Consider the following 25825-nt stretch of genomic DNA (forward strand, 5'->3'; position numbering starts at 1 on the left):
GCCTGCCCACCATCGCCGAATCTTTTTTCTTAACCTTCATATCCATGAAAACTCTCTCATATATTCCACCCAGCAAAACCCTCTAATATCACCACCCAAAGTGGCAAACCCACAAATTCCGAATCCCACACTCGGACACCGATGCGAGTCACATTTTGTGGTCCTTTTTTGAAGCCCTAGTTAAGGATCGCGTATATAGCGATCCTCTACGCGATCTTCTCGCCACCACCGACTTCCCTTCGATCCTTCTCTCTCCGAACCCTAACCCTAAACTAATCCTCGCCATGGATTTCTTCAAATCCGTGTTTGCCGCCGATCCCGATCCCTCCCCCTCCGACTCTCCCCGGCAGATATCCCCGCCGGACTCCCCCCGCCGTCCACCTGACGAGGAGGAGGAACGGGGCGGAGAAGCGCCGGCAACCTGTAGTCCTGACCCTAATTCCCCTACCACCGGCGGCGGCGGCGGCGGTAGCGAAGCGTGGAGCTTCGGGGGGCTGATCAAGACCATCGCCTCGAAAAAGGAGCTCCGCTCCTTGATCGAGACCTACCGCCGGGACCTGGAGGAGTTCGGCTCCGGCCTCAAGAAGGAGACGGCGGCGATCCGGGAGGCCGCCACCCGCACCGTCCGGGACCTCCCGGGATCCCTTGAGTCAGGCGCCTCCGTCGCCCAGGAGTCCCTCGAGTCCGTCGGCCAGGCCATGGACGACATCGGCGGCTCCGTCTGGCGAGGCACTGCCGATATCATCTCCCAGAGCAAAGAAGCCCTCCTCGCCATGGAATCCGACGCTAATTCCCCCGATCTCTCCTCCATTGACATTGGGACGCAGAACCAGGCCGGTTCTTCGAGGAGGTACAGCCGGTTCGAGGCGCAGGTCCTTGCGATCCAGTCTGATCCGAGTACATTCTCGGAGGAGCCCGAGGATGCCGAGGATTTCAAGCAGTGGAGGTTGCGGGTAAATTTGGCAGAAAAGGAAGAGGAGATCGAGAATTTGTGCTATGAGAATGGGGCTCTGGAGGGATTTCTCGGAAAGCTTGTGCCTACCGTCGTGAATTATGATACCTTTTGGAGTCGGTACTACTACAGGGTTCATAAGCTCAAGCAGGCAGAGGATGCCAGGGTGAAGCTTGTCAAGAGGGTGATTTCTAGAGAAGAGGATGAGGATGATTTGAGCTGGGAGGTTGATGATGATGAGGAAGAGGAAGAAAATAAAGAGGAACAGAACGAAGATGAGAAAGAGGAAAAGCAAGATGAAAAATTGAGAGTGCCTAAAGAAAAAGAAGTTGCTGAAGTAGAAGAAAACAAAGATGAAGTAGAAAAAGAAACAAAGAAAGAAGACACTACCACCTCAGAATCGCCAGAGGAGAAGAACGAGGTGTCTCAAGATGAGAACTTGGGAGCATCGGCAGCGATGGCTGAGAGGGAGGCGCCATCAACTGCAGAGAAGACAGAAATTGCGGGATCAAACAGGGAGGAATTGAACTCCAAGGCAGATTTGAACTCCAAAGCACATGATAACCCATTGCCAGAAGCAAAAACAGAGAGTGGAGGTTCATGCAAGGACAGTGATGTTTCAGTGATCTCAAGGCCTTCTATGCCAGAGGAAGATGATCTTGGGTGGGATGAGATCGAAGATCTCGGGGAGCATGATGATAAGAAAATTAGTAATTCAAGTGGTAGTTCTTTTAAGGTGGATCTACACAAGAGACTGAGTGCTGCTGAAGATGATGAGGATCTGAGGTGGGATATAGAAGATGATGATGAGCCTGCCAACCCTTGATTCAAGGGCATAATAATGTTGGTATCAAATTTATTATATTCCTTTATGCTTTTAGGTTTCTTGTGCAAATGTTAGCTGCACTGCCAATAAAGATTGCTTGTGTTCATTTAATGTGAATATTTATTTGTGTACATTTATATTTCAAGTAGTTTGTTTCTTTTTATTCACTCTTCAAATGGTGTAGGTTTTTATTATGATGTTTAGATGAGCATTATCCATTTGTGGTTGTTTTCTTGCAGCTTAACTATACATAGAGGGATGTGTCAGTTGAAAAGAAAATTCTATATTTTGCCTTCTTTAGTTGTGATGCTTCTCAGATTCTACTGCTAAAAATATTAGATGTACTTCAATCCTGTCTTTCCATTATCTGTCTAGTGTTGATATGGGATGCCTATTGCAAGTGAAGTTCCTGTTAATGTTCTTTTACACTGTGAATTTGTGGACTGATTTTTTTTTCATGTTATAGGTAATACTAGACCTACACAACCTATGTGTAAGTTGGGATGAACGAATTCTGAATGGCATAGAACATGTTTCTAGTACATATGCTTTTATCTCTTTTTGTTGGTTTTCTGCTTGTTACTCTGTAGGTTTCAAACCACAGTGCATTTGGCGGTCATGGCTGAGAAATCAGTTTTTGATATTTAACCTTCAGTTGTTTAGTGTATAGGCAAGTGAACTTTCTATTGATATTGTTGTACACTAAATTATATTAAGTAGTTTTTTAAAATATTTTTTTTCAATATAGGACCTATCCAACAGTTAAGATGTAAATTATGGCAAATGAATTCTGTATGGTACAGCACATGTAAACTGCAACACTTTCTTTCGTGCCTTTAAGGTTCTACTTGATATTTTGTAGGTATCAACTACTGTGCATTTGATATCTGTTGTCTGTTGAAGACTCTCTCTCTCTCACACACAGACAAAATGTGGTTCTTTCATGATTCTTAAGCTTTATTTTTTTTTTACTGGATGCACATGTTTACATACCATGAGTACCCAAGCTAAGTTTGGTACGCATCAAGGGATTGGTAACACACATCATGTGATCATGGCTACACAAAAATATTATTGGTCTTGTGTTTAAAAATATTTTTTTAATTTGAATAATTTCTCCAAGATAAGAAATGTCTGCCTTTTCCTATTTGACATACAACTGCCGCCATCACTAAAACTACAGTGACAAGCACAAAATTAGCAGTTTTTTTATGAGCTTTGTGCAATCTGTACCACCAGTTATACACAATGACTTCATAGTTTAGTACCACTATATATATCTGTAGATGGTGCTATTCAGCTGGTGTACTTTATGGTAAATTGGTGCTTGAAACTCAAATATTTCTTTCCTGGGTTTTTTCGTTCAAGGTAGTTATTTCAAGCTAACCATTGGTGGTTGTTTTCTTTCAACTTCACTATAAATAGATGGATGTGTGAGTTGAAAAGAAAATTCTATATTTTGCCTTATTTAGTTGTGATGCTCCGATTCTTACTGCTAAAAATATTGGGTGAACAGTGATCCTGACTTTCCATTATCTGTCTAATGTTGATATGGGATGCCTATTGCAAGTGAACTTGCTGTTAATGTTCTTGTACCGCGTGAATTTTGTGAATTTTACTCGTTATAGGTAATACCGGACCTACCAAATAACCTACATGAAAATTGTGATAAACAAATTTTAAATGGCATAGAACATGTTTCTAATGCATTTCTTTTATTTCTTTTTGTTAATTTTCTGCTTGTTACTCTTTAGGTTTCAAACTATATTGCATTTGGCGGTGATGGCTGAGAAATCACTTTTTGATATTTAACCTTCAGTTGTTTTAGTGTATTGGCAAGTGAACTTCCTATTTTTATTGTTGTTCACTATAGCATATATTAAGTAATTTTTTGAAATAATTTGATTCAATATGCTGGACCTATCCAACAGCGAAGATGTAAATTGTGACAAATGAATTCTGTATGGTACAGAACATGTAATTCTTTCATTTCTTTAAGTTTCTTCTTGTTATTATGTAGGTGTCAAACTACAATGCATTTGATATCTGTTGAAGACTCCCTCTCTCTCTCTCTCTAAATGTCGTCAGTTTCCTGAGAAGTCAGTTTCTTGATTCTCAGAATGTTTAAATACCATAGGAGTAGCCCAGCTTTTTTTTTTTACTACGCATCAAGGGATTGGTAATGCACATCATCTGATCATGGCTACAAAAAGATATTATTGGTCTTGGGTTCAAAAATATTTTTAATTTGAATAATTAATGCCTGCCTTTTCCCATTTGATATAGTTGCCACCATTAAAACTATCGGGCAAAGCACAAACTTAGCAGTTTTATACGAGCCATGTGCAATCTCTACCATCGGTTTTATGCATTGGCTTCATAGTTTAGTACCACTGTGGATATCTCTCAATAGTGCACTTTATGGTATATTAGTACTAAAATATTTCTTTTCTGATCTTCATAAAGTTTATCTTTGATTGCTGTAACTTTTGGTCTATTGTTTACGTGTTTATGTGTTTTAAATTGTTCTTGTTGTTTCCCCTGCTAGGCAATAGTTGTTTGATGACCTTACCTTTTAAAAATGGGGCATTAAAATGCTGATATCATTCAGTTCTTTGTTATAGTTTCTTTGCTATATTTTACTTCTATGTTGGTTTAATTTCTAGGAATGTTATCAAATAATTTTAGTATTTAAATGAACCACATGCTGTGTTTTGGCATTCATATTATATTGATGCTTGATGTAGTTTCATATCTTAGAAGTTGCTTTTAACAAATGGAATTGTCATAGACCATACAACAATAGCAGCAGCAATAGCATATCCAGTCATTGGGTCTACAAAGCACCAGATACAAATGACTAACATGTGCTGATCATCATGGCTATATGCAAGTAACATTTATGTTTGATTGCATTGTAAAAGTGAGTATAGATGTTATTCAACGTAAACAATGCTGGTCCAATGTCAGTAAAACTTATTATAGTTTATTCTTAAAAAAACTGCTTTAAAGAGAAGAAATTGAATTCTCAGTTATCAGAAGATTACAGTACTCTGATTTGATAACAAACTAGTTTTGTAATGTAAATACAGTGAAAGATATTTTCTTTAACAAATATTCTGACAAATTTTTGGGATTAAATATGCATCTTTTCGACTTTTTCCTGTTAGTAAATGGATCTCCAAGAGATTTAGGACAAAGGGAAACATTTACCTTTCTAATTTCTCTACTATATAATATGAAGAGTAAGAAGTGGAGGTTGCACTATATTGTAGGATTTCATTCTGTCAAGAAATTTCCGACTTATGAGTGATCTTCGATGCTTTGACTTTTACATATTGAGATCTTTAAAGGTGACTTATATAACTTATTTTGCCAAAACCTTCTTGACATTAATGTGAGGGACATGTTGGCAAAGGTTGCTGCTGGCTTTCTTGGCCAATCTGTTAACTAAGCAATACATATTTGACTATTGGTTTTGAAAATGAAATATTATATACTTATTCCTCCTGTCTTTTGAGGTGGTATGCGCAATTACATGCTATGAGCCATATTTAGCCTATACATATACTCTATGGCTTATAGCATATTCGGATGGGTGTTCTATACAAGATTAAAATACTCAAGAGTACGCATGAAGGGTGGAGGAAGGAGCCTATGGAGTTATTATTTAGTTAATTTGGATAATATGTATGGTGGGACAAAATGGTATAACCTTTTATAGTTTGGGAGTTTAGAAGGGATCAATAAAGCATTAATAAGAATGCAACTGGGCAGATCTCATGGCGGGAAGAATGATGAAGATTGGTGGGAGATTATGGAGAGCTACTCTTTAGGGTAGGCATCATGAGGCTGTGGAATTTAAAAGCACAAGGGGACATTTCTACGAAAATGCTTGAATGCATGTTTTTTGCTGAATGCTGTTTCCTATTTGTCTTTTAATATTTTTCACTCAAAATGCAGCAATCATACAGATTTGCAATGGGGAAGGACAACTCTACTTGAGGTTCATAGGAGGGAAGTTAAGGCCCTGTTTATATAAGTCGAAGCCTTGATTTTTTTTCGTTCTTCTAACCTATATGGGCCTTGTTTCCTAAGAGTTGGTTGTGCTAACCTATGAGAGTTGTTTCCTGAGGGTTCTTCTAAGTTCTAACCGATATTGGCTCCTGTAGGATTTTCCCGGGAGTCAAATAGGCCTACGAAGCTTTTAGAAGGTAGAGAAAGTGAAATAGAGAAAGAGGGAGAGAAATGGTGAGGTGAAGAAGTGGAAGAGATGGGGATTTGGAAGGATATAAGGAGAGATATAGGGGGATGGACAGGGAAGTTCAAGAGAAGGATTGGTGACACTGAGAGGTAGAGAGAGAGGCACAAAGGGGGAAAGAAGGAGATGGAGAAGTGTCAAGGTCGATTGTTTCAGACTGACTTTCAGCTCTAGCCTATTGATGATTCAAGTTTAGTAAACTTGTTTATTACTAGTTCATTTGTCTTTATTGATTGCACTTCTATATCTTATTCTAGTGCATTCTCTCTTGTTAACGTGATATTGCGCCTCCATGTGCATACTTCTAGCATAAGGTACCGAATGTTTTTCGAGTCTTATGGTCGACTGGTTGGCACAATGCGATGGCATTGATTATTTTAATTTTTGATGTAAATTCTCTTACTTGCATTAACCAGGTGCTCTCTTGTACTGTCTTATTGATATGTGCCTTGCCTCCTTAGATAATGATGCTGTGTGTCACTAGGTTGTCTCTAGGTGCACAAGGAAATGATCCCAAACCCTATGTTGAGTTTGTTGTAATTAATCAGCATGTGCTGTGATTTTCAACATATGATAGAGTAGAGTGAATAGGTGGGCACCCACAGAATAGTCCAAATACAATCGGTTTTGATTGGATGATAGGAGACTAGAGTTGATGATCCGAACCGTTGAATATAATCTGTCTTTTTTGAACTTTATTATTAACAATTCATATGATTTGAAGATCTCTGATCTATGCATTCAATGATCAATATATATGTATTTATTTATTTTTTAAAATTATCCATATTTAATTACTGGATATGTGACAGTCTAGGGATTTGAATCATATGATTTTCTGACAGTAAGCATTATAGAGATAGCAGATCATATCGAATGGCTTCGATCAAAATCTATGCATTTATATTTTTAATCATATTATCCCAGTAATATTGTAGAGCAGCTATAAATCTATATTGATTCTAGTAGATTATGCTATACTTGTAAGTAAATATTATTCATTCCATAATAAAAAAATTTCAAGATTAGAAAAGCCAAGGGTTTTGTTTAGGTTGGAATAGCTTGGTTTAGGTATGACATCATCACTTTGCTCTGTGCAGAAAGCTCACGATTACACTGGGTCAAATATGAACTAAAGGTTTAGGTTACAACTTTTATTGAATTGCTCAGTCCTAAACATGATAATTAAAAAAATTCAGCTGCAGCAATGATAATTGTTCGAGGCAAAGCAACATGTATCTAGAGTGAGGCTATTTGATTTACAACTTAATTTCTGTTCTCCTTAGTCCTACTGCATGTTTATATGTATGCCTAAGGAAAGAATTCAGGAGGATTAGCCCTGGTGTGTGGTATGCTGGGATGCTTCGAGTACGGAAAACACTGTCGGGGGAAACGGTTGGATGCCTAGTTGAGGTATTGAGGAGGTAATGGTTAGAGTCGGGAATAGGAGTGAAATTCTACACCAAATAAGGTGATCTGTTGGACTCCCTTTCTCCTCCTTTAAGGTGATTTGTCTAGGTTTGTAACATAGAACAAATTCTTTTTGAAGCAAAGAAAATCATATGAGGTGTTTACCCCTTTATGATTAGGAAAACTAGCGAACTACTTCCTCCAAACAGCCTTTTTCTTTTCTGCTTTTCCAAAAGTATAATCAAGCCTTGCAATTATTTGGTTTTGCATTACAAATGCTTTTCGGTCAACCACCCGGTGTTCATAAGCCAAGATGCTAAAGCTGGTAGTGCTCATAAGCCAAGATGCTAAGGTGAGTTGAGTTGCTTGATTGACGTCAAATCATAGGATGTAGCTGAAATTGTGAAGTTAAAATTCTTCTTTCATTTCCATCTGTAATGTAGGCTTAGACGATGATGTCCTGGTTAGGGCCCGGTCTGCTTGATCGGCCCAACTAGGCTTCGGCCCAGCCCAAGCTTCCATCAAAGACTCCATTAGTCTGACTCCTGCCCAAGCTTCAATCAAAGACTCCTGTCCGACTCCCGGTGAGGTGCCGGAGGCTTGCCTCCTTTATAAAAAAAAAGGCCCCTCCCTTTATGACCCTCCACCACTGAGCAATAGCCTCATTCTTTCTCTTTCTCCCTTCAAAATCTGGAAATCAAGGTTGGAGAGCTCGCTTGAGCCAAGGTAAGGCCCCAGCCTTTTTTTCTTTTGCCCTCTCCTTCTTCCACGGCCTCGAACCATCACCGCCGTTGAAGAGACTGCCGAAAATCAGCCGAATTCCACTCCTATTTTTTCCGATTTGTTCCGATTTGTTTCTCCCTTTTCTAATTGCTAGTCGCCACTGCCGATTGCCACCACTAGCTACTGGACCTCAAACTGCATTGTCAGCCCTCTGGCATTGACCCCCACCAGGATCACAAGCCCTTTGATCCCCTATTTTGCCAAGAAAGAAGAAGAGGGAAAAAAGGAAAAAGAAAAAAAAAAAGAAGAAAGAGAAGACCTATCTCTTCTTTCTCTCTCTTCTCCCTCTCTCTTTCTAAAAAGATCTATGGAGCGAGTCTCACCTTCCTATCCTATAGATCCGAGTTGACCCCCGCAAAGAAGTTCTAAACCACCTTGATGCTTGAGCAGCTTGTCGGACCGATCATTCCGGCCTTGTTGAATGTTCCTAAAATCTATCATTATGAGCTCTGTCGAGCAATTTTGGCCTTAATCGAATCTTTGCTTCATCCTTCATTTATCAAGTTGCTTAGACCTGATCCACCTTGAGCTGCCAAACACTGTCATCTGGCCAATCGTCCCTATATTTTGTATTTTAATTCTATCAAGCCATTGAATAGAAATTAATTTTGCTTTTAATGTTGTACATCAAATTTGCTTAATGAAGTTTGAATGTCTAAGACGAAAGAGGTAAATAATCGTGATACTCGTTATTAGTTTTAAAATTTTCATATATTTTTTATGCTTATGATTTATATAAAAATATGAAAAATAATATTTAATATTGATGATATCATATTTTGTAAAAAATAAGGATCGAGCATACGATTTTATGGAATTCATAATTTATCACGAAATAATGATTCCATGTCTCTAATTTTTATTGTTAATGATCTATGGACTATGAACTCAATAATGTAATTTTAATGCTTTTTAACATATTTATTTATGTATGATTGAAGAGCATATGGTTTGAGAAATCATGAGTTAAGAAAATATGATTTAATGAAATATAACTTGAGCAAATATGATGGCAAAATGCTCTTAGATATCTATGTATGGCTCCTAAAAATATGGTAGATCGACATTTAGAGCTAGTTCTATACATCTCTGCCAGTGGATAATAGTAGTTGACATACGATCCTGCTAACGGGTAATAGTAGTTGGCATACGATCCTGCTAACGGGTAATAGTAGTTGGTATTTTGTCGATTACGGCCTTGTCATAGATATAATAGTGATATTAGCTTTTAGTCTAAAAGAATTATTAAAAATTATGATATGGCAAAACGAAAAAATAATTTATGACTTTATCAAGATAACATGGTCTATAATTTTATTTATGCACTGGAAACCATATCTATGTAATTTGCATGATTTGTGCATATGGAAGAGCATGATTGATTTATGGTTATACTGTTATATTATGAAATGTTTTATTTTCTAATAGTAGTTATCTTCTCTAATGATTTATTGATGCATGTACAAACTTATGCTTGATCCGGTAAAATAGTGAAAGGTTTACTTACTGAGTTGTATAACTCATGTCTCTTATTTTCTCTTTCCAGATGAATAGGATCATTAGGAACGAAGAATGGTACAAACTTGAAGTTGGTGCGATTGTATAGAAGAATTTTAATATTTTTAATTGACTATAAATTTATAGATGATGACTTTTTGAATTTTGAGTTTATAGGTTTTGGATATTTAAATTTGGATTTAATCGTTCTAAATCCACTCGTTATTTATTTATTTACTGGATGATAGATTTGGATTATTTTATTATATTTTTATTTGAAGTAGATTTATATACAGATTATGTTTATTGATTTTATGTTACCGTGGGTGGTATGTCTTGATAACATGGCATAACCATACCAAAACAAAATTGAATTTATCTTAGAAGCATAAACCCCACAATCACGACAGAAGTCACAGCCAATTGCACAATCTTTCAAGTAGCTTCCGAATGCATGTTCTGGTTCTGTACAAAAACTGATCTGTGCCCGAAATCTTCACTGCAAGTTCTTAATTTCGAGTTTTCTTTTTAGTCTCTTCATTCCGTCCTGCATGAAACTGGTTTGTAGCGACAGCACCTCACCGATTCCATGTCCTACTCACAAAAGCAAAAATAGCTCCTTTCCTCTTAAAATCTCAATTTAAATTAGAAATCCATCACAATGCATTTGGCATTAAAAGCTCTTTAATCAATACAAGAAATTTCATCTTTGCTGAATAAAACTCAACAGCAATATTACAAAATTTTGTCCTTCACTGGAGGGATTTCAAGTCCCACAGCTCAACCATCCTAGCGGCTACACGGCAGTCTAAGAGAAACTAGCTACACTAAAAATCTGCTGAATACCTTCTCCATAACTTGTTGCCAACCATAACTAAATGCATCCCATCCAGGACCTGACAAAGAAGCTCCTGCGAAGACACTCAGAAAATGTTGATCTCTTTCTATTTTTTTTTTTTTTTTGATGTAATGGGGACAGGGCCTAGATCACTCTTGTTTCAACATAACTAAAATCAAGAACTTGTTTCATAACCATAAAGGATCCTTTGGCAGCCAGTGACACCTTGACATCAGAAACTTGGGGCCTCTCCTACACCTGTGCCTCTAGTAGAGATGGCAATGAGAGGAACCTTCTCTTCTGAATACGCGGTGGGAGATGCTTGGTGTATTTCTTGGGACCCACTGCCCAAGGTAGGAATACACCGGTGCCACTTCGTGACATTCTCCTACCAGGAGCCATGGCCATGGGACGGGGTGATGGCAGCACGACGACCGGAGCAGGAAGAGTCGCCCCCCATGCGGCTGGAATCACGCCATGAGGCCCATAGGCAATGAGTCCACCACCTTGCATTTGCTGGGGTGGTGGGCTTCCAGGTTGCCAGAGAGTTATGGCTGTAGTTAGCGGAGACATGGTAGAGGAATCAGTTTGGTTGTTCGCAGGTCGAACCTTCACAAAAGTGATGCTCACCCTTCTGTTTGGGGATTGACAAATGACATGCCTCGCCATGTCAGCGCTGTTCCCACGCATGACTAGTAGCGACCTGCAAATTAGATAGTTATGTCAGTCTATTAGGTAGCAGAAATTGTAAAGTGATAACTTAAGTAGGGGTAAGCCACTGTTAGATAATCTCGGATTCAAATAGTTAAAAAGATAAATGTTTGCCTATGTAATTTTGGATGTTGTAAAATATTAACATAAAGCAGAGTAAGAAATAGGAGTAAATGACATTACTAAGAGATTTAATCCAACACGTACCCTTCTTTCAGTGGAAGTGTGAGGGAGCCCTTGTAGTTTCCATTGTTATCACTGACAAGCACCCGTCCGAAAGCTGTTGTTGTCTCGGAAAGGAAAAGCGTGGAGATTGGATTGTCCAAGTGCGGAGGTTTGAAATATGGCTGTGAGTATTCATCCTGCAGAATGAGTTGTAGAGGTCCACAAGAAACTCAGTTTTGGGGATTGATGATTCGAAAGGTAAACAAAGGGAGCCTTTTCTGTGCCGGACATGCTTCAGATGGAGAGATACCTCATCAAAGAAGTTGATAATGCAACTGTTTGGCCTTTTGTTTTCTGGTATTACATGCCATTGAACTAGGTGATCGATGGCAGTCTGCAAGATCGGGGGAATCGGTTCTATATTACCTACAGAACAAAGATAGCATTGTTACTTAAAGCTCTCTGTTGAGCATACCAACATAAGGTAAAGCAAGTCTGCCACATCTCATTTGTAAATCTCTGACAATATCGAAAACAAACTTCATCATTTTTCCAACACCCAACTAAATTACAAGGTACATGGTTGTAAAGATATTAAGAAAATCTTCAATTGGACTGAAGTCCAACCTATTTCTTAGAATGTTTAATTAAACTTATCAGAGCATGTTAGAAAAACAAAAGTAAGACTAGTGCATAAAACGCATGCATGCATTCCTGCATAATGCTAAATTAGAGTCTGGGAGATCATTTATACACAAGACGGATCATTTTAAGAATACTGTTGGATAGTGTGGAAAATTACTGAAGTAGCTGTATCATGGGATGACTTGTAATGACTGAGATTTGTAACATAATTTCTAAGAGAAATAAAGCACAGAAAAAAAAAAAAAACATGTTTCCCACTTATCAAAGAATTGAAGTGTTGACATTAAAAAAACTACGTGCATAATTAAGATGGATTCAACCTTGTAAGAAACATGATAAAACTAGGAAGATAGTGATCAAGCTCATAAATTTAGAATTTACTTGATGCCTCCTCGTTAGTTGGTTGAAACAATGGAACACCAAGCTGAAGGATCTCTCTCTTGTTCCCTTTTATCTGTTTGTTGAAGAAAATGAATGTTTCACCTGTGTGGAATACAAAAGCATTGGTGAACAATGACAGAATCTTGTGGTCAGATACATAGAACTTAAATGACATCCATAATGTGGGTATATTTGATTTTACTTTATGTATGTACCGTAGAAAGACAACCTCGTTAACTCCTATATATTCATGACTTTTGACACTTTTATCACAAGATAAACAGGACGAAGTAGCATATTGAGAAAAAGGTTCCAATTTTGTTGAACTAGACAATTTTAGAACTTTCCAGAATCATCAGAACATGCATATCAATGCAGTATCTAGAAGAAACCTCTCATTATGTAATTAAATAAAACATGTTAAATTATTACCAGATTTTCCTATCCAAATCCAAATTAAGTGCCAAAGGTAACTCTAACGTCAGTAACTCCCCACCACGTAGCAAATCACACCATGGTTGAAACCATGGTGCTCCTTATTTTAGGTTCATGAACTGTGTCACCATACACAGTCTATCTTAGAGAATGGTCTTTTCATGATTTTCCTTATCTCCGTACCAGTTCCTTTCGGGTTTCTGAAATTTTTCATTTTTGAGATGGAATTTTAGTTTCCTATCAGTCCCCCAACCATGTAGCAAATCATTTCATGGTTGAAGTCACGGTATTTAGGTTTGCGAACTGTGTTAAAATACGTAGTTTTAGAAGGTGGTGCTTTGGTGGTTTCTTGATGACTTTTCTTATCCTCCTACAAGTATGTGTTCATATTACCTTCCTGCAAGTACCTTTCATTATGATTTTTTTTTTGAACTGGAATTTTAGTTTCCTGTCAGCCCAGCAATTGCCTTTGATTTAAGACCTTGTACCGTCAGATGTTCCTCTATTGCTTTACAATTACAAAGCCACTCATCTCTGTCGCTTTAAAATTACAAGCCACTCATCATCTTTTCTTAATCAGGTGAAACCTGAATAAAGGTCAACGACTCTCTGCACAAAGATTAATAAAAGTAGGTTCTCTCAAATTCATCAGTTGAAAATGTTAAAATCCATATGCACTGAGCTCAATATTTTCTCATGTCACATTTCAAATTATTCACATGAACGTGAATGTAATAGAGAAAGGCAAGCCCTCAAGTTTCCTCAACAAGAAAACATAGTATTATTTGATCTATTTGTTGGCATCAGTATTCCTTATTTTCTGATAATCTCTATATATGCCTCATGTTGGACATAATGGCCATGACACCAAAATTTGTCAAGTATTAATTCATCCAGAACTCCAAATTCATAATAAAACTAATGCTCAAACTGCAACATGAAATGATACATGTAGCTCACAAATTTTGCTTGCATCGGTATGAAATATTCATCCTGCTGACAGTTCATGCTTTTCACCAAACAGTCAGTGCATTGTAGAAGTCACGAATATGGATTTATACCTTTTGTCAAGGGTGAATATAGAAGAGAAGAAAACCATATTTTTTAACAGCCAAAGCTTGGAGATGACCTATGTCTTGACATACTTCATAAACTAGTGCTTTAACTCTATCTTCACCTGGAATAAGCCCCTATTTACTGCATCCACAAAGTCTTTGTTTGTCTCCCTCTTATCTTTTCTGATTCTTCATCTAATCTGAGATAATCCCTCATAGGAACCTTTCTTGCCCTCAATTCACATGGACAAACCAACAAATTTCCTCACCTTGTCTTCTACCCTAAACCTATTGACATATATAAATCCATCTTTCCAGGTTTGCTGCACATTCATGCCAAGATTCTCAACTTTGCAATTTTATACTATACAAAAACAGATCTAATTATTGTTTGAGAAGATCTCCTTATGGCATAAGTTCTAAGGATGAACACAAAACTAGGATGGTGGTCCACTTCTTTCACCCTTCGCAACTGATTTAAAGCATACCGGGCTCTCTCCTTTTAGGGTGATCTTCTCTTGATTCTACATGCAGCATTACTCCCCAAGTATTTTCATTACATGCATTTACAAATATTTCAAATCACTAAATTGCACCCTTCCTCCCATTTATGAAGTTCTCCCTCTGCCGATCTCATCAAAGAACACAATAGCATTTGCAGAATCACTACCCTCCCTCAACCTGCGGCCTCAATTGGTTATGGAGTGTTGGTGCTCATCCAAGGATTGCTCTGTTCATGTGGAAGGTTGCATGGGACCGGCTCCCATGTCGCAGCATTTTGCAGCAAGTGGTCTTTACATTTCAAACCATGGTGATCTTTGCCCTGATTATATGGAAACTACCTCTCATGTTATTCTAGAGTGTAGGTTGGCGACTCAGGTTTGGAGGCAAGCCCTTTTTCCTAACTCATTGACTGTCTCGACAATTTCATTTGATGCCTTCTCCAGGCTATTAAGGAGAGCTCTTTAGAAGCGTGGGGAGGACCGAAGGTATCTTGATATGCTATATTTCTTACCATATTTGGTTGGCCAAGAATGAGCGCATTTTGCAAAGCATGGTTTGGAGTCCTAGATTGATTCTCATGAAAGCCACCATCCAAGATCAAGAGTTTACCTAGGTGACTACCCTGAAGCATCTCTAACAGCATGGGAAACCTATGGCTTCTCTTATGCAGGCTTTGCATTTACACGTGACTTTTTTTCTTAGGAGCCCCCATCTCCTACTTCCTCAAAATCAACTTTGATGGTAGTGTGCAGAATAGAAATATTTATGGTAGAGAAAGCTCCCTTATTAGGAGTCACAGTGGTTCTTTTATCGTTGCCGATGGAATCTAGATCTTTGATAGCACGATTCTGATGATGGAATGGTGAGCTGCATGGGAAGGATTGCCATGTGCTATGAAAACCTTGAGGACTTCCCACATCCTTCTCGAGAGGGACTTCTTGGCTATCATTAAGTGGTTATCGATGTCGATATCTAGAAGGCTAATTCCCATCCCTTGATACAGGACTGTTGGCGGATGGCGGATACCCTTCATGCCTTTGAAGTAACACATGTTTACAAGGAAGCAAATGCCACTAATTAGGTGGCGGCTTATGTCGCCAACCACACTGGGACTACATTGTGGGACTTTGTGTCCATTGCTCCTACCTAGCTTTTGGATTTACTATACTCTGATTCCCATAGATGTATCTATACGAGGATTATATAATATAATGGCTTAGTAAAAAAACTTAAAATATGGGAAGACTAATACCAACTTACACATAACTGATGGTGAAGCCCTATAGCTAATAGTAATTTCCTAGTCATGCATGAGTCGTTATTGCATTTATATTCTCCCATTCATGTGCATTTAACATTCTTGATATACTAGTTATATGCCTCTATTGTTCATCACCCAAAATATGGCTTTTAATACCATATTAAATATTTTATCAAATCAACAAAACCATGATTAGACTTAAATAAATCAACTAAGATGGATTTGTTGGCACGAAACTAAATGCTTCCCTAGGTAAGAAATTTGCTACAGCATTGAACAACAAAGCATTATTTTGCCAATCATAATTAGAAAGTACAAAATTGTTTAGATTAACTATACCACTATAAAAATATTATTCATTAACTCACTTATCGTATGTGCCTTCTTTTAATACCACAAAATCCTTATAATTACAATAGCACAAAAACATGATGGCAGGGGTTGCAAAATGGAATCAAATGGTCTAGTTCGGAGCTACCGACCAAAACTGATGTGGAACTTGGTTGGTAGGACCTTTCGAGTTGATAAGTGGCCCAAACCTCCCCAAACTGCTTCGAACTGTGAGGAATTGGATTTGAACTGAGTAGAACTACCTAGTTCCACTTAATTCGAAGTGGTTCATGGTAGTTTGGGCAACCCCATGACTAATAAGAGAGGAGCTCTTTTCTCTTCAGAAATTCAGCTTCCGACAATAGGCTTTGTGGGGGGAAAATCAGGGAAGAGGGATGATTTATCAATTTTGAGCCCAAATCCAAGCCAAATCAGGTAAAATCCCGTCCCTCCTCTTCATTCTTCCTTTATTCTTAATTTATATATCTAAAATAGATAAAAAAATGGTAAAGTCATCGAAAACCATGCCAGAATTTTATAATTTGGCACGATTTCATGATATGTTGTCAATCTAAGAATGATCCATACGTTGAAAAAAATAATGATTTTTCGTTAATCGTGTAATTTGCTTTGATAGTACGATTCTCGATACCAAGATTGAAAACCTTGCATGATGATATGCTTTACATACACCTCCCCAGGTTTCAAGTACCAATGATGTGGGAGTGTCAATTACTTTCCAACATATGCCATGCTGATATATTTGCAAACCGTGCAACAACGAGGAAATTAGAAAAAATAAAAATAACCTTTTATAGTTTTATTAAGAAAAGATTTAATTCATCTCATGCCAATATTGTTCTAGTGCTAGTATTGGCCAAGCATGGAGCAAACCTGAGAGTAAGTTCTCAACTCAATGATGTTCCTTGAGCGTTGATGGTAAGCCATGCTTGCACCCTAAGGTATCCTATCGGAGCATAGCTACTTTTGTTTTGAATAAACAAAAAGTACTACATTGTATATTTGAATAGATCATATTGCATTTTTATTCAATTTATAAGAGCATAGTGTTGAGATTTTTCAAGCAAAGCATCATCATCTATGTGGAATAGGCTATAGAATGTCGAACCATACTCAACCGGCCGGTTCGGGGCATACCAAACCAGACTTGCCGAGGACTAGCAAGATTCTAGCTTTTAAAACTAGATGGGGCTCGATTCATCTAAACCTCCCTCTCCCCCCTTGATTTATTTAAACCCATCCCGATTCACTTAGACCCAGTTCAATTACACTTAAATTCCCCATGCTCACACTCAGTTCATTTCCACAATGCTTCGAGAGGCCCCACTCCCCTGTCGAGAATAGTACTCACACCTCCACCCCAGCCACTCGCGATGGGTGGAGAGAATCCCCCCAACCCCGGTAAGTCCCTCCCTCCTCCCTCTTCCTCTCTCCCTCTCTCTCTCTCACTCGCTCCGAGGATCAAGATTACTCCGAGGATCAAGGTTAGGGTTTCATCTCCCTCCCTCCCTCTCGCACTCCCTCTCCCTCTCTCTCTCCCCCCCCCCCCCCCGCCCCCAGCTCCCTCTCCCTCTTCCCCTCCCTCTCTGGCTCCTATACCGATGCACCCATGGATGGTATGGTGCGGACCCATATCATGCCAAACCAATTTCCGACCGATGCCCCCTCTGGTACTCGCTCGACGAACCTTGGAATAGACTATAAATGACAACAGTAACAAAAAAAAAGGACGGTCTTGAGATTGTTCATTATAATCTATTCAAATTATCCAATATGATTAGCTTGAGTTGGTGTCACACCGACTGAAGACACAAAGTGTTGAGGACAAATTTCAATGATCTCTAAATTACCAAATGACTTGCAGAGTTATTCATTTGCAATATTATTTAACCCCTAATGCTTCCTGACTACAATCATGCATATAGTCGAACATCATGCAACAAGTGAAAAATATATACAAGCAGCAATGGGATACTTATCCATCATGTTATAAGAGGCTAAAGCAAGATTTGCTACCTTGGTACTGAACCCCATATCGGTACCATGCCAGTATAGTGTTGGTACATCCAGTAAGGGAGCCGGTTCGGCACCTTAAGACTCAGTATGCCTCTTGTATTGAGTCTCGGTTCAGTACCAGTAGGTACGATATGCTTAGTACAGGAAAATACGCATCGGTAAGAAAAACCATGGGCTAAGCATATTGCAATAAGTGAAAAACACGTACAACAAGCAGCAATAAGACACATATCCACCATGTTATAAAAGGCTCAGCATATTGCAACAAGTGATAAACATGTATAACAAGCAGGAATAGGATACTTATCCACCATGTTATAAAAGGCTCAGTACGTAAAACCGACAACATCAATCAGAGCTATTTCCCATCAATTTGGATTAGGGCACAGAGAATACTCCATGGAAAGGATTGAACAGATTTTTGCACTAGCAGTTAAGCTTATCTCAACGCTCTAAGCATCGATGCAGATTTCCAGACAAGGCAACTCTAGGAAAGACTGGTTTCTATCATGAAGAAAAGATTGGTATAATTGGAGGGTTCTAGGTGCGGATTAAGCTCAAGCCAAGAAAGGGCATACATAAATAAGGTACAAGGAAAGGATTGGTATAATAAATTGCGTTCATGACCGAAGTAGGAATATTAAGCCAAAGAGTCAAACTGAAATATTTTCCCATGGCCTCAATATTTAGCAGTGGCCTCCAATAGCATCCTAATGTTAAGAAGAAACAGCATCCTATCCTAATGTTACCAAGCCATCATTTCAATTAAACAGTGATGCATGTGGCTTTTAATAACTGTCAACAAAATCTTCTGACATTAGATCCTCTTAGTTTATTCTGAAAAACAACATATGACAAGCAAATGCAATTGAGAAGATGAGCTGACCTGATAGTTCTCCCCTTCGACCTGAAAGACGGAGTTCATTTATAAATTCAGCAAGCCTCAGAAGCTCTGAGTTTGTGAAGATGTCCTCATACAGCTTCAGACCTTTTACAACATTAACCTGATCATGCATTACAAATCCCTTATTAAAGTCAGATTCTACAAGAAACTCAAAACCAAATAACTGAACAACCACTAATTCCTACAGCATCTTCTATTGCATGACTATACAGAAATTTTGCTGAATGGTGTAAAGGTAGAACTCACCATATGCCCTTTCACTGCCTCCTTGGCTACAAAACCTTTCAAGATCTTGATACTGTCAGGGCGTGCCACACAGTGCTCATGATCAGAGCATATCTGGACATTCTCCACAGAAGTATGCTCCCCTTGAGATCCTACAAGCAAACAGAAATATCAGATATTCAAAGAAAATCCACTTCCATTCTTTTATTAAATGTGAATCATACACCAATGCAAGAAAGAAACAAGTGAAAAACAAAGTAAACCACTTTCAACTTTATAGCAATGTGGGAAGCATAAAAAAATCAGTTCGAAGTTAAACAAAATTGAACCAAGGAGTCATGTAATTCTTCTTATTTTTATAGCATGATGTTGGATTGACAATTTAAAGTGAAAACAAATAAGCACATATTTAGTAGCAGAGTAATTGTTCTCTTCGCATAGCTAAGTGAAAGATAAGAATGCTATAAACCTGCATTACACTAATTGTCTGAAAAAGTGTAACCAAGCAACTGCATCTGCAATTCCTAAAGAATGGTGAATTTTAGCATGCGTGTTTAACTAAATATTCACTGCAAATAATTCGACTATAGGGCATCACATCATATGACCAGCAGCAATATATTGTAACGGGCATTAACTTCAGCATAAAACACTGTTAATGTTGGGCCTCCAACAGGCCAAGTTTGGAGCTAATGTTGACCTTGTTGACTTGACCACTAATAATAATTGGAGCGTGGAAGAAGTTTTAGGCTTTGTTTGTGATTATTGTTGGTAATAGAGCTTTTAGAAGTAGAGTTTTTGCTAGTAGAGATTTTAATAAAAAGTTGCTTGATGTTTGGTAACTACTGTATAACTTTAATATATGTTTAGTTGAGAAAGTGCTTTTAGTATGAGAATAAAAATAAAGAACATTGTATAGTGGTTTCAATTTTTTAACTCCTTGAACTATCAAGAACTGTTATTATAAAGTACTCTCAATTTATAAATTTTTTATTTGAACAGCAGAATATAGTAATATAATATAATATAATATAATGTAATGTAATATAATATAATATTGCATAATATAGTATAATAAAATAACATAATATAATACATTGTCATACTATTAGTATACTATAAGATAATAAAATATAATATTGTTTAATATAATAATTTAATATAATACAATTCAATATAATATAATATCATAAAATAAAATATAATTATTCTTACATAATATTACATAGTATAATATTATTATAATATATGAATGTGATATTATTATTTTAGTATAATAGTATAATATTATTATATTGTAATATTATTTTCATATTAACATAATCTAGTATAAAATATTGTCAATCTATAATTTCTATTTTTTATTTTAATCTAAATATTTTAATAAACAATGTAATCATTTTTAAACAATGTAGTAATTACAAATTTTAGGGGTAACACAAATAGTTTTCCGACAACCTTCAGAAAGTGCTTTTAGGGGCAAGCTCTAAATTAGAGCTTTTGTCAAGTAGAGATTTTTCAGAGTGTGCAAGAACCAAAAAATTGTTTCATGTTTTTTACCAAATAATACTAGTTCAGCTAAATTGTTTCATGTTTTTTACCAAATAATACTAGTTCTCAAACAGGACCTTAGCATCATACTTGTTCAGCTAAATTAGAAAGAAAGTAAATACTAAATTTTCAAAATGTATCAATTAATGAAGACTTGTTCTATGTATACATGCACATGGAGGTGAAAGTCAACTATCTAGAAGTGCATTACCCATACAATTCTCTCAGGTTTATGGGATATATACCACCAGAACGGTGTGGTTTGGTTGACAAGATGGCATGAACAAGAAGTATCCGTCAACAATGAGACGAAATCTCAGTTTGGTTCACATGAGGTGGCCAAAACCTCGCTAGCTCAATGCTGTGTAAATCTTCACTGATTTATCTGATTTTAACTTGTGGCAAGGCTCCATCTTGGGCCAATGAGAGTGCTGGCCCAACCTGACAAAATTGGTCCTCTTAAATGGCCCATGAATGAAGCCGTCCATTATAAACCACCCAGTACTGTTGCGATCCACGCCTTGACTTGCGTTCCTACCATTATTAGATCAGACGACAGGCACTGCGTCTTCGAGAGAAAGGAGCCCCGCTGTCTATTTCCGCTCCCATGTGGGCCCCAGCGGAATAAAAGGCGGGGCCCGCCGCCGCTCAGCGAGTTTGCTGTTCCTAACGGAACACCTGATCACACCGCGAGAACCTCCTCCGGATTGACCCGAGGTTGTTCGGCACGTGCCCCAACCAAACCCCTCTCCACCAGATCCGGACCATCTTCTCTATCCGTCTGATCATAATCCGACGGTCATGACAAACCAACAAATTCAGATTTCCAACCTCCAAACCCTACCCTACTACAAAAGGATACATGGGGATACATGATGCTTTCTAAACCCCTCGAAGTTCGGAGACGACAAATCTAAAATCGGCATTTCTCCGCACGTTTTACATTATAATTTATAGAAAATTATAGAAAGAGCTAAAGTGCAGCTGTGAATTCACCGCGTGCATTTATCGATTCCGAGGGAGAAAAAAAAAAACACGAAAGACGACTTTCAGATGGCTGTCCGTGGCTCCGTTCACGGGTTGAAGAACAACGTTCACTCACGGCTCTTTTGGATGGCTTAAAACAACTACATGGACACCATAGACCCAACAACAGCCGTCCGATCTCCCACGCAATTGCCGAAATAGCAGTCGAATCGGAGAGATCGGTGAGCGGCGAGGGGAACTGGAGGTGACTGGACACCATCTTGGGGGGAAGCCGGTACAAGGTTGTTCCAAGTCAACCGGACTATAAACGGCAGCCAGATCTAAAATTTCTAATTATTATGAAATAAACGGGAAAATTTAGGGGAATATTGAATTAGAATCAAAAAAAAAAGAGCTCACCTCCATCGACGTCGCCTTCTTCCGAGACTTTCCGATCTGAGGAATCTCCGTTAGAATCTCCGTCCTCGACCTCCTCCACGAAGGCCCCGACGACTCCGCCGCCATCTATCGATCTCTCGTTCTCCATCTCCTCCTCCTCCTCCTCCTCTTTCGGAGAATCTTCTCTGTACTTCTCCTCCTCCGTCGCCGCCACCTGCGTCTCCTCCTCCTTGCCTTTCTTGATCTCCGCCTCCTCCTCGGCGGCGGCAGCGCGCTGCCGGCGGGAGGCGACACGGCGGAGCGCTCCGCCGACGTCGGCAATGGAGAAGTACTTCTGCATGTGGAGCACAGGAATCCAGTTCATCCGCCGCCGGTGGATAGCCGCGAACACCTCCTCGTACTCCGATCCCCCCTCGATCTGCGCCAGGTGCCCGCACAGTGCGTCGATGATCGCGTTCGCCGCCGCGAATTCCCCCCGGAACCACGCTATGATCGCGTCCCGAGCAAACGCCTCCGCCCCTGCCCCCGCTGCTACCCCCGCCACCGTCGTCGTCATCATCGGAAACCTACCACCTACCTCAAAATAGCCGTAAATATCTTCCGGGAAAAATTCCCCCCTCCCCTCCCTTTTACCGAGGGAAGAGAGAGAGAGAGTCAGAGAGAGAAAGAGAAGCCTCTTTTGGGAAGCAGGAGGACGACTGGGGGAATGGGACGCGGGGCTCTATAAGTACATGAGAGAGATGACGTGGAAGATGACGTGGAGTCGCGGACCGAACGGAGACGGAAGGGAAGGTGGGGGATTTGACCGGCGAAGGGAAGCTACCCCGATCTGACGAGAACGCCGTTCCGTTGGAGCTCACTTATAGCCCGAAAGCCAAGCGAGATCCCGTCACCCCTGTTCCTCGGCTCACCGGCTTACTGGAGTGAGCGGACCTCTTTAGATGCCACGGGTCCTAAGGAATATACGCATTTCCCTCCGCGGCATGGGTCCGGTTGTGAACTCGATCAAGCGTCACCGTCCCCACCGTTGCTCCAATGGGCCACGATCCGTAAGCCCATGGCCGTCTGATCAGTAGGTCAATAGTCAACGCACGAATGGACCGTTACAGAATCTCATCACGAGGATCGGACGGTGCTGATTCGTGGAAATTATTAAAGGTATACGTTACGGCGTGGGGGGTGGCGCTGGTAGTGACGTCAGCGAGCACGTCCAGGGAACACCATACGAGTATTTTATAGCCTTACGTCATGCGGATGAAGTTGACTGTTGAGGGCGGGGTCCACGCTTCTGGAAGGTGGAGATACGGGGCCCACCTTGGAACACGAAATGCGGGCGCCTGGGACAGTACTGGCTACCAGCCCGACATGGATCACAATTTGATGTTAGTGTGTTATTTGGGCAGTTGTTTGTGAATAAAAATGAACTTGGTCGGTTCCCAATGGTCAATGGGTATGGTTTAATTGTCAGATGGTTCATGATGTACGTCAAAGGGTCAAATATTATTTCGGCGGACCAAAACGTCTAAGATTGCATTTGAGTTTTCTTGTTTAGAAATAAACTAGCTTATTTTTGTACCGGAAAGAAAAAAAAAAAAAAAAGAAACAGCTTGGTTTGCTTGGTTTGAGATGAATCTCTGGCTTGAATCAGGACTGTCATGATCTAAATTGAAGTCAACATCAGCTTAGCCTTCGAAGTTTCATAACAGTATGTAATGCTGCAGAGGGTTAGGCAGGTATGGATCACTGTATAACCTATCTAAATTCTTGGAGACCCCTACTTGATTTGAGATCTAGAATCCACACAAATAAAAAGGAGCTACATCGAAGGTTGATGGCGCGTGTAGGCATAGGCATTGTTCGCCTGCTCACATGTTCGCGTGTACATCATCTTTCTAGCCACATGAACAACGAAAGAGTTGTGACAAGTATATTAGGAGTTCTTGTCATTCAAAGATATGCCTGATGAAAAATAATCAAAGATGTAATACATCTGAGATTTGCACCAGAGAACTCAGAGTATGTTCTTGCCATTCATGTTCCTGACTATTATTTTCCTTCATGGCGTATATGGTTTTCTCCTCATGAATCTTCTCTTGTAATTTATATACATACAAAACAATTAGCTTTCAAATAATGCTATCCAGTTGGGTTTGATTTGGGGTCCACCAAGAGAGGCTAGTCCACACGTTATATACATACATACATATATATACATATATATATATATATATATATATATATATTGATTTGTATTGCTTACGTGGACATCCAAATTTGTGACACTAAAACTGCGCACCGCCCAATGCGATGCCATGGGGGGAGGAAGGAACGAAAAAGATGAGGGCGAAGCATCGAAATATTTAGGATATGGTGAGCAATAAGGTAGTTTTTCAGACTAGATATATATTTAGAGAGGCTAACGAAACCGCGGATTAGATTGCTTTTTATATAATCTTCAAAATTACTTTATAGGTTGGAGAGAGAGAAAGTTGCCCAAAGTACTATGAAACTTACCATTCTTTAATTTTATTGGATGTATCCATAAAGCACTATTTCTAGAAAAAAAAAAAAATCAAAGGGACCCGCCATCGCTAATGGTGGGTCCCACTTGGGCTGGTAAGCTAAAAGTACACATGTGGGCGCATATTAATGTTATATAACCATTCCCACCGGGGGTCTGGTCACCGCTAAACGGAACGGAAACGGATTCTTCTTTCCTTTCCGTTATTATTCGGGTTCGAAAAGTGCGTTGGGAAGGACAAACGAGCGGTGGCGGTGAGCGGCATTAGGTAACAAAGGTGGGACAGCTCAGCCGGCAGCCGGTTTGCCGTGACATGGCTGTTTCCAAACGTGGGTCCCAGGCCCATTCCCCCGTGACGTGGCTGAATTGTGTGCATTCCCTGCTAATAAGGAAGTTCTCAAATGATTAGTTTGATAGATTCAGGCCTCCTGCCCTGGATGATGGCAAGGGTTCTTTAAGAGATTTACTATAATTATAGGTTGCAGGTTTTGACATCCCTTTGTTTAGCTAAAGATTCTACTCTTGATGGTATATTTTCAAAAATCTTGACTTGGATAAATACCAATGAAGTCTCCCTCCATATTACTTCAAAATGATTGCAATCTACTCATGTTAGTTTTAAGCTTTAGTGAAGTAGAGCAGATCATGGACCAAAATTGAAGACAAAAAATGTCAGATTTTAAAAAGCCCGGCTCAAAACTCGGCAAAATGAATATAGTTTGGGCCTGGCTTATAATTAGCTATGGTGTTGAAGAGCAATAGATAGGACAAAATTTTGATCCAAAATCTACTTATATAAAAATTCTAAATTCATGATTCAGATAGATAAAATTTTATGAGAATTGTCAGTTTTAAGGGGTTGGATTTGAATATATATTTGGTGTTATTATTTTTATTTTTTATGTTTAAATTTATTTTTTATCTAAAAAAATAAAAGTATGAAATTTTTACTTCTAATATTTCTAAAAATAAAAACGTTATTTTTTTTACCACCACCATCAACACTGTCCGTACCACCACTGCAGATGTCTATGCCGCTATATACTACCGCCTTCAATGCTACATACTGTCATCGTTGGTACTATCTCCACTACTGCCACTGTCATCCTCTACCATTGTTATTGTGATAGCCTTTGCCACATTAAAGGTGCCTCAACTATCTTCACCA

At 39.1% G+C, this 25825-nt stretch overlaps 2 protein-coding genes across 3 annotated transcripts; one reads left to right on the forward strand and one right to left on the reverse strand.

The window, feature by feature from the left end:
* Positions 1-10024, forward strand: LOC120112829 (uncharacterized). Its single transcript, XM_089928040.1, has 2 exons — positions 1-1795; positions 9779-10024. The coding sequence occupies exon 1, from the start codon at positions 285-287 to the stop codon at positions 1776-1778; it is 1494 nt and encodes a 497-aa protein (XP_089784166.1). The 5' UTR covers positions 1-284; the 3' UTR covers positions 1779-1795; positions 9779-10024.
* Positions 10025-10368: 344 nt separating this feature from the next.
* LOC103695673 (RNA demethylase ALKBH10B-like) lies at positions 10369-23067 on the reverse strand. Of its 2 annotated transcripts, XM_088713106.2 has the most exons (8): positions 22387-23048; positions 22158-22329; positions 19242-19372; positions 18978-19095; positions 12470-12571; positions 11754-11869; positions 11486-11640; positions 10369-11270 (listed from the first exon to the last, which is right to left on the reverse strand). In XM_088713106.2, exons 1-8 carry the CDS (start codon positions 22693-22695, stop codon positions 10820-10822), a joined length of 1554 nt encoding a protein of 517 aa, XP_088569232.2. In that variant the 5' UTR covers positions 22696-23048; the 3' UTR covers positions 10369-10819. The 2 variants fall into 2 exon arrangements, with proteins under 2 accessions (XP_088569232.2, XP_038988648.3); XM_039132720.3 differs by having other exon boundaries at positions 22158-23067.
* Between the last annotated feature and the right edge of the window lie 2758 nt (positions 23068-25825).

This window comes from Phoenix dactylifera, chromosome 17 (assembly GCF_051530095.1).
Source record: "Phoenix dactylifera cultivar Ajwa chromosome 17, Ajwa_hap1_PhDact_Kaust_v1.1, whole genome shotgun sequence".
NCBI lineage: Eukaryota > Viridiplantae > Streptophyta > Magnoliopsida > Arecales > Arecaceae > Phoenix > Phoenix dactylifera.